Source organism: Corapipo altera, unplaced genomic scaffold (assembly GCF_003945725.1).
Source record: "Corapipo altera isolate COAL_440 unplaced genomic scaffold, ASM394572v1 2b, whole genome shotgun sequence".
Classification (NCBI taxonomy): Eukaryota; Metazoa; Chordata; class Aves; order Passeriformes; family Pipridae; genus Corapipo; species Corapipo altera.
In genome coordinates, this window is record NW_020884874.1 from 4,814,827 (window position 1) to 4,825,039 (window position 10,213).

Consider the following 10,213-nt stretch of genomic DNA (forward strand, 5'->3'; position numbering starts at 1 on the left):
TGAATATTGTCATATAAAATGTCACATTTTATCGCTGCAGTGGCTCCATTTTTCTATCCAGTTAACCTGTCATTCAATTAATGAACATAACATTAGGTACTGTCATCTAAACAGAAAAGAACAGATTCAGATTTTAAAATTAAACTGTCCTCTGTTTTGAAAGAGTTAAATCTTTATGTAATACAATCTTTACTCAGAGTCCCAATAAAGTGCTCTGGGTATGTTCTCATTTCCTGTTTTCCCACAAAGTGGAAAAATTTGTATCCATGTTATATGCTGAAGAACTAAGAAACGTAAAACCTTCTACATATGTACATATAGCTTGCTCTTTATGTCTCTATTCAAATCACATCTTCCATTTTTCAATAGATTTGACATATACAATGAGGAGTAAAGAGGTTCATGTGATGGACTACTGCAAGTTCTAGACTGTAAATAACTAACAACAAATTTAGTTCTCTTACCTTAGCTTTTGCACCATTTTAAATCAGTAAAAGTTAAAATGTTAATGCCTGTTTTACTTGCATTTGTCCTCTCTGCCTTTACTTTCTATCATCAACATTTTGCTAATGATGATTTGCCCTCTTCTGTTTAAAGAAGAACAATTTGAGAAGACTTTGTACCCCACACAATCTATAACACCACACTCAACACCCTGAACTGCATTGGACTGCAAGACTAGTGCAAAATAGTGATGTGCAGTCACAAGCCAACCTGTACAAGTCCAGATACAGAAACTCAGGTTCACTTCACCATGTGATCTTCAGAAAGAGAACACAACTGCTGTAATACTTTCATTTCATTGTCATGATTCAGATCACAGCTCAAAACCATAAATAACTGAACAGGTAATGCCAAAGGAATTGAGAAGTGCAATTCATGAACAAGTAGTTCAGATCAGGAATTCCTTGAATTTGAGTCAATATGAAAGGGATGATTTCACCGAACTACATTTCCTAATAAGTACTCTCCAAATTAGTAGTCAAGAAATTAACTGGTTGCATTTACACATCACATATCACTGAAAAAAATTATTTTTCCAGGGTTTTTTTGTAATACAAAGTAAAAACTAATTTAATATATTTGAAATGGTATACTCACCTCATCTAAGTCTTTAATATAAACAACCTTCTCTTCAATGCCAATAGGCATTGGTTCACTATGAGGGATCTTCACCTCTTCATACATTTTATTATTTTCTCTCTGAACTGATTCTGGTAAGAATACCTAAAACAGTATTACAGGAAAACTAATTGAAAGTATGAAAATACAAAGTGTGATTATGTATAACTTACTTAGAACAATGCTTTATCACTTTCCTTCAAAAAATGAATCCAAAACAAAAGCAAATCTCAGTGATTCATATTATAGACAGCACTGAACCCCCCAAATGGAAAATAATCAGTTTTATTTGAGAAAATAGTCCAAACTCCCCCCAAAAAATAACTCTGCTTTATTACATTTCAGAATCCATTAAGTGTAGAATTTCATAAAGCATTCATTTTGTTACAGTCAGTTCAAAGGTACACAAAAGATAGAAAAACAGTATTTTAAATATATAAGTGACCCTAGAAACAAAAGCAAATACATTAGTTGAGAACAAGATTATTTCTGTGAGAGGCAAAATAAAAACAGAATATATGGAAGTGTTTAAAACCATCTGAAAAGAAGCACTGCTTCATATGTTGGACTCTGATAAGTAGGAGACTAAGGGAACAAAGGGAACCCTGCTAAACATTATTCATTGGGAAAGATGTACTGTTCAAGAAGGGTCATGCACAAAACACGTACCTTTGCACCCCCAATGAATGCTGATGTTTTCATAGCTTCAGCTCGGGAATCATAAACATGAGGATAATGAATTTTTTCGAAGCTCATCTCTCTCTGTCTACCTAAGACTGGCATACTTCGAGCATTCAAAAGTGCTAGTTCTCTGAAAGCAGAAAAATAATTGCAATAATTCTGCCCATTTTAGACTGCCACGACAAAAACTGAACATAGTATATTAAAGTAAGAGCAAGAATTGCGGAAATTTAAAAAAAAGTTGCATAAAATAATCAACAAAAAATCTCACAGTGTTATTCAGTGGCATCAGTTTAACCAAATCCTTATAGCACACTGTTTACATAAAATTCAGAAGTGCAATCCAATAAGTGCAAGGTTTTCCTAAATGCAGTTTTGCCTCTCTTTAAGCAATAGAACAAGATGATTTCACAGTTAGATACCAGTCCCACTATATTTTTCTCAATACAAAATACAACAGCTTATTTGTTCCTTATCCTTTCCCTCCTCTACTCCTCCCGCTACCTTCTAGCTGACAACATGGAAAATAGTACCCATTAATCTTGAGAGAAAAAAAGAAAGATAGTTCTGATAGATTTAGTATAGACTTCATAAATCTTAAGCAAGCAGTGTGCATACAGGAACTAAGAAAGATAGCCTACCCCTCTAATCTGCATCTCCAGCCCATATAGATGAGATCAAGAAGATTCTCATTAAGCAGATCACTGCTTTCTTTCCTGAAAATTAGGTTTTCATATTAAAAAAAATTCTATGCTTGCAATAAAATGTGACTTGAAGTTGGAATCACCTAATCACCAAAGTAAACTAAAAGCAAACAAACTACTATGATAAGTTGAAGTAGCAATTACAATAGAAGCATTTCTGAATTTTCAGGATTTATTACCTTTGCATCCGCAGCTCTTTGGGATCAAAGCACATTTGTCCTTCTCCAGAAACTTCTCCATCTTCGCCAGCTTGTTTTTCTTTTCTGGCATTTCGTTTTTCTTCTCGACGATATTGTTTCATTAACAACTTTTCTTGTTCAGACTGAATCGTAACTTGACAACCATAATTGGGCTTAGCATTTTCTCCTATAAACTTCTTGCACTGTTCTGCAACATGTTAACAGATATGCATTCCTGTTAGTACTGAATTCCATCTTTTTTCCCCAGTTTTATTCTAAAGGTTTGCTTTTTGATGCTTGGCTGGGGTTTCATGCGTCTTTTGGGGTTTTGTGCATGTGTGTGTTTAAAAATATTTGAGCTTTATGTAGACTGTGCAGTCGTTCACCTTTTTCACTTACACCTAGGCATGTTTGCTCTCTCCTCTCTCTCTCTCTGTCTCTCTGTGTAATGGAGAGAACCAGGGCTACTGAATCAGAGTAAAGAGACTTCCATCTGAGGTGGCTGTCCCCTCCAAATTGTCTCAAACTGAGACAAGATTAAACACGGTGATTTTTTTTTTTAAACAGCTTTTTCACATAATTATTGTATATATACTAGATAACATGATTGTATTGAAAGCATACTCACAATGTAATTTCCCTAAACAAGAGAGAACATCCATTCTATTCTATACAACTGCAAGGACTCCTTCCCTATACATGGATAAGCAGCAGGACTGAATCCAGAAGAATCAGAACCATAGAACAATTACAGTAAACAATAAATGTAGGAGAGCAGGAAGCCTGAAAAGCACAGTCACATTCACCCTTCTGGGGCCAGTACAGGTCAAAACCAAAAACACAATCAAGTCTTTTATTTACAACAAGCTGGAGAGATTTGTTTTGTTTTCTTTTTTTTTTTAACTGTATCGGTGGTTTTAAACTTCTGTTTTCAAAATTCTGCAAAGATGATTAGCTTATGTAGGTTTGCCTGAATATTACATACTTAACTCAGTTATGTTTCATCAAATAAACCCACTTGACCACTAACATTTTGAACAATTTGTGCTGCTTAGTTTTCACCTACAACAAAACTGAAACTCCTACACCTCACAGTGTGCATACGGGCTAAGGTGACAATAACTTGTTAAACAGTATTGAAAAAAATCTAATAAACTGTCAAAATGTCCACATTAATATCATCATATCTGTAGCTTTAACTCTCTCTCTTGTATTAAAAGGGGACAACAACGGATGCAATTTCCGGACTAAATTTAATTCAGACTGAACACACTAGGGCAAAGAAATGTTACTTGATTTGTCTGATAAGCACAACAATCACCTTTACTGCCATGGAAGTAAATTACACAAGAAATAGTCAAATAATACAGCATGGTACAAAAATGCAGAACACATACAGTTCCTTGACTTGTGCTTATTTTCTCAAGGCACAGATTACTCAAAGTTGACTAAATTTCTGCAGACAGAAATGATTCCCCTCCTCAAATGCAATTTTGGAAGGATAAGATTTCAATTCCCATTAGAAATACCATTTTGATCAACTTAAGAAGAAGAAAGCCTTATTAAAATTTATAGACTAAATTCAGGGCAGAGCATCTTCAATCTCAGAGAAGATACCCAAATATCATTGACTTCTTTACCTCAGTGAAACAAGGGTTCTCTCATCAGTGAAAAATGCATACAATCAGTTACGCTTTTCTATTGTCTCAAAAGCATAACATTGAATATATTCTTCCTCCACGTTCTAGCAGAAATTAATATGATAGATTTTACTGATGGTATAATGAAGAATAATTTCATAAAAGCTTCCAAAATACTACTTCTGCTAAGTGAGAAGAAAATATTCACGTAACTATAATCTGTACATAGGAGAAAGATATAATAATTCCATTTCTACTGAATGTATTTTTAATTTTTTATTATTTAATTACTTGAGAAGGGAAAAATACCAGGACACAAAACCTTGTTATATAGCAAGACGTTCCCTTCAGAAACCACAAACAGGTAAAAATAATGGTTGTTCTGATGAGTTTAGACTAATCATCAGCCCAGTAAGAGATGAACTCCTAAGCATTTTCTTATATAACATTTCACTGAAGACACATTAAAAAGGGGTCATTTGTATTTTAAAATTATTGTGAGGATAGATAAATCCCCTTTTACTAGTTCTATTTACATTTTTCTAACTCCATATACTATGAACATGCAATGGGTTGCATGGTGCTATGTCCATGTAAGATTTATCCCAAGTCACAACCTATACACAATCAGATTTATTTTTGTCAGAAAAGAAAGTAATAAGACTTATTTTAAAACAGCAATTTGTAAAACATATAAAAAAGCAAAAATCAAAGTATAAAATCTGAATTCCTTTGTTTCCACCTCTCACTTATTCATCCTTAACTTTATTTTTTAACATCCTTGACTTCATTTTTTTCAGAAGTGGTTGTTACTGTGCTTTTCATCCCCAAGGCCTACATTAGTTGATAGTCAAACGTAAAGTGGAAGCAGGAAAGCAGATGAGGAATAATGGAAAATCAAGTTATTTCCACAGTAATCCATTAAAAACAGAAAAAGTGCAACTCTTAATACATACTAAATTTGCATATGCCCATAGGCCGTTGAAAAGTAAATAAATATATGCAATCTGTATTTGTTTCTCCTGTATAACAAGACCACAATTTCTTTGTTTAAGACCATAAATACATTTCCCCCTTGACCTTCCCTTTTTTTTTTTTTTTTTTTGCTTGCTTTTTAAATACACATTGACAGCACTACTGTTTGAAATACAAGTGAACAGCTAGAAAGCTACTTTTTTCTGGTTTGGAATAAAAAGTTTGTAGCCACTTACCTTGCAGAGCCTGGAACCTGTTATCATTTGGACAAGTCAAAGATCTTTCCAGAATCAGAGATCTGTTCTGTAGGAGTTTCTCTATTAGTTCAAAACCTTCAGGGCCTAGCAGTTCAAATAACTACAAAAAAACCAAAGTCATAAGTCATTAAACGAATTAACGTAAATTTATAAATAGGACTGCAATATCTCCATCCCTAGCAACATCATATCTGTTGACAATGATGAAAACAGGGCAGTGTTTCCTTAGTGCTGTTTGAGTTTGCTGCTGATATTCATATAACTTCAGGAATCAGGTAAGAGTACAAGTTATGATACACTTTGATGTGACATTCTATAAAAGAGTAAGAGTTTGGCACTGTAGGATACAAGTATTTCTGTTCTAACTATAAAAAGGAGAGAGCGGTCTCTTACTGTCCTGTATTTAATTTTCCAACTCCTTAGCAAAGGATTTTTCTGTGGTTCTCTGTGACTACTGTCCTCCGGGAACACCTTGAAATAACTTTATTTTGCCTCTTGATATATTTGCAAAATTCTGAACAGTGCCAACAGCATTAGATCAATGATCCTTTTTTGAAGGCCAATCTGTATTTCATAACTTAAGCTGTCATTTAAAAATAAGGGGGAAAAAGAAAGGTGTCACTCCTGGCCCTCAGGGGTTTCTATGAAAAACATAACGTTTGTGCAAATTAGTACAGTGACGGCAGAGTTTGCAGAGACTATGAAATAACAGTTCTGAAATGTATAAAATCTTGTATTTCTTTCATTAGAGTAACCAATGTGGCAAATTGGAGAAGTAGTCTACAAAAAAAGTAAAATAAAAGAGTGCAATAAATGCGGACAAATAGAAAATTCTCATACAGAACTAATAAACTACAAAAATATAAAACAGGGAACTGCCTGTTAGACATCAATTCTGTTGTCTGTGATCTCAAGCTATGATGGATTTCTTTTTATGTAGCCTTCACTAGCACTGATCATTTTGCATAGGTTCTATCTTGTATAGCTATTCACTGTCACTTCACAGCCACATTTTTGCTAATATTATCTAAAGACATAAGACAACTTTGGGTTTATATTTCAAAAGAAAGTGGCAAATTAGTACTAGTAAATTGGAGTAGGTATTTTCCAAGGGTAAACATTTAAGGCAGGAAGGGAAAAATACTTACAAAAGCAACAAGAAAAGAAGTATATTTGAAATTCCTTAATTGTATGAAGAACTGAATATAAACTTGTCTTAACTTTGCTTATGATTTGCTGACTGTGAAATACCAGCAACATAAGGAAATGAAATGCTTTGAGATTAACCAGATCTGGGGTCAAACACTAATTTCTCATCAAGGCAGCGGACACAATGTAAGCACATTCAGACTTACCATATTGCTCCCCAAAAACCCCTAAACCCAAAACAAACACACAACACCACCCCATCACTGCCAGAAGGCAAATAACACATTAGCCCTAAAACATCCAATGTAGACCTTCAGCTCCAAACAAGACTCCAAACCATCTCTCTCACTGGAAGTCATTAAGAACCAGCTAGAAAAGCATCAGTCAGAAAAGATGGGGTTTGCTAGGGACATAGATAATAGCTTTATTTGGAACAGGAAGCTATTTTTCCCCTCCTGTTTTCCCAATATATTCTGAAACAAAAAATTATTTCAACCAATTAGAACAGTAGAACCTTAAAAAGAAGCAGTAATGTATTACACAATGCATTCTAGTTCACGGTCAGAGCTGATGAAGCAAAAACACTACCACTCCATCCCCAGTCACAAGAAGAGTATCAAGGTGAAACTGCATATCCTACTCTGCAGACATCCTACCAGTCAGAGAGAACCAAACCCATACAGTATTACACATGACCAACTCTACAACACTCATATGGTTTTTAAAAGTCACTCCATTTTGCCCCCTTGATGGGTGAACAGGTATTCATTTGCTACCAGCATTTTGAGAACTGTCTGGATCACCTAAACAGTCTTGCTGCTGTCTGAAAAGGAAGGAGGCTTTCAGAACATTTTAAACAGCTATGACAGACTGAGCTCATTGCTCAAGAATGAGGGGGAAAAGCAAAAGAATACAGACCAGAAGCAATAACCAGTTCTTACTCACAAGATGTCTCCCATGCTCACCAGAAGCCAGACAGAGCTCATGTGAACAAAACAACCACTGAGAGCTAAACCAAGAAAAGCAGAAGTGCTGAGAGATGGAGAGTAAGTAAAAGAGCAAGATACTTCACCACTTACAACTGATGGTAGAAATAGTCACAGTGCTAGAAAAAGTTTGCAAAGAGTAGAAATAACTAAACTTGAGAACTTGCAAGATCAAAATAGTATTTATAATATCATATTTTCATACTATAAGAGTAATCCATTGCTTCCTAATTAAGGTATTAATAACTACCACAGAATGCTACTGTTTCAAAGTACAATTCTTTACCTTCTCATTTCCTGAGACTTATGAAAATGCGTCAGGGTCCACACAAGTGGCTTTCTACCATTTCAGAGGAACTGATTTTCACTGGAGTTTTTAAGCCTTATTTTCAAAGTAATCAACAAATAAAATGACAACCTGAATTTCTGTAATGACAGACAACATTAAAGACCTAAGCAGCAACTGCACCCTATTGTAACTCATGAAAACCAGTGTAAGCTGGAGAGAAAGCACAACTTATTGGCATCCAACTCCAAAAAATTAAATACTGTCTGACCGCTTCAAAAATAGCACAAAATAATAAAAAACCCCCACCTTCTACATTTTAAGAATTACATCTTTAACATTCATAATCACAGTATCCAACTAACCCTGATCAATAGAGAATATACACAACTTAAAACCAACCCCCACAGTTTTATCTTACTCAAAAGAGAAAAAGATGCCAAAGTGTGAACAAAGTAGCCATCTCACTATTGCTATCAATCTTACACTGGAAAGCACTTACACTTTGTAGTGACAGGTTGACTGTATAAATCAAAGAGCAGGAAAGAGAAAATTAGGAGCTGTGTTGAACTGCCTTATGCCTGGCAAAAGAAATTAAGCCCCAAGGCACAGAAAACAATTGACTGAGAAATAAAGCAGCCTTCTTTTGTCAGGACATACATTTTCTATAGCACTTTTACTTTTTGTTTATACAAATTTGAGTTATCAACATAGATTGGAGTGGCTGAACCAGCTGTAAAATAGCAAAATCCACAACACACTCCAGTACCTACTAAATGCTGATGTTGTCCTGACCACCACAATTCAGCCTCATGCCAGGATGTTCAGCCGGAGGCACAATGCTGAAATGACTGTTTACTTGAGTTGGTTTGCATGTTGATTTGAGAAACACAAATGTATTATTTGTCACAAAAAGCTGTGTAATTTTCTAATGCATATAACAGGGTTCTTCATGATATTTAAGGTGACTGCCCTACTACGCCACAGAACGTGCCCATAAAGAATCAAACTCCACAAACAGCTATGAAAGAAAAACAAAGTAAGAATTTACAGAGAATGTAAAGCTTAAGAAAGTTATGAGGCAAGCTGTCAGTCCTATGTACTCTTAAGCATCTCCAAGTGATGAAGCACTAACTCTCAATGAGCAGTTGGTTCTGCAGAGGTTTTACACTGTTGAGAAAATAATTTTGGATACAACATTTTGCCTTGAAACATTTTTCTTCCTCTTCTAGAGAAGAAAAGGTAAACTGAAAAACTGGGATGCTCACCTAGGAATTTATATATCTTAAGAGACAAATTATGTTTCATTCCAAATGCAATGTTTTCCATTAATCAAACCCAAAAGTTAGCAGGGTCATAGCCAATCCAGCAGTTTGTGGGATGAAATTCAAGCCTTCAAATGCCAGCTGGAAGCAACAAATCTTAGGACAGTAAGGCTGAGGACCATGTTGATGACAGCCTAATAGCAGCTTCTAATGCAGAAACTTCCAGAGCAGCATAACTTCATGGAAATATTTTCAACAGTTTTGTAGTATCATACTTATTGCTCACATATTGAGCTTCTGCCACTCATCTCAAGTGCTCATTCTAACAAGGGGGCAACAGGGAAATTTATGCTTGAAATAAAGATAGTTAGGTCTGAATGGCAGACATGTTCCTGGCACTTGAGCCTGTAACTTGAAGGCTGTTAATGACTTCACATGATTGACAGAAAAACATTAAACAATATGTAACACTACATGTAAAAAAAACCCAACAAAAATAACCTCAGACAGATTCTCACACCAATAGGTACCCAGATCATGACCTTGTCAGGAGAGCCTGGTAGGAAAAAACATCTTGTTTACAAAATCTGTGAGGGTTCTGACACAGAGTGGCACAGGGGCATAATTCTGTGTTCAGGGTAGGTGCTAGCATTTCAGATTTGATGTGTTATTATATATTCTGGTCTGAAAAGTCAACACCCAAGACCCTGAGAGCAGGCAAAGGAATCTGGTGAATGTTCATAGCTGACTTTCTATTAAGTTATAATGAGATAAACTAGACAGCAGGCAACAGTTGGAGAGGCTGTGTGCCAATCACTAGTTTCTTGAATTCCAGCCAAATTATTATGATCCTTGAAGTCAGTAATAGATTGTGCCCAAAAGGCAACCCTGACTGCCTTCGCTAACAAAGGCCCCAGGTGACTTCAGCTACTACTCCACAACCATAAAAACATAGCTGAGTGAGATGTA

The 10,213-nt window shown here is 35.3% G+C and overlaps 1 protein-coding gene across 2 annotated transcripts in view; it reads right to left on the minus strand.

Moving 5' to 3' along the window:
- The window catches only part of ASCC3 (activating signal cointegrator 1 complex subunit 3), a 266,716-nt gene that overhangs the window by 213,338 nt on the left and 43,165 nt on the right, over positions 1-10,213 (minus strand). For both annotated transcript variants that reach the window (XM_027632616.1, XM_027632609.1), the window contains exons 5-8: positions 5,538-5,658; positions 2,687-2,894; positions 1,792-1,933; positions 1,102-1,227 (exon numbers count right to left, since the gene is read on the minus strand). In XM_027632616.1, the coding sequence (XP_027488417.1) occupies positions 1,102-1,227; positions 1,792-1,933; positions 2,687-2,894; positions 5,538-5,658 (597 nt within the window). The remainder of the gene's footprint in view (positions 1-1,101; positions 1,228-1,791; positions 1,934-2,686; positions 2,895-5,537; positions 5,659-10,213) is intronic.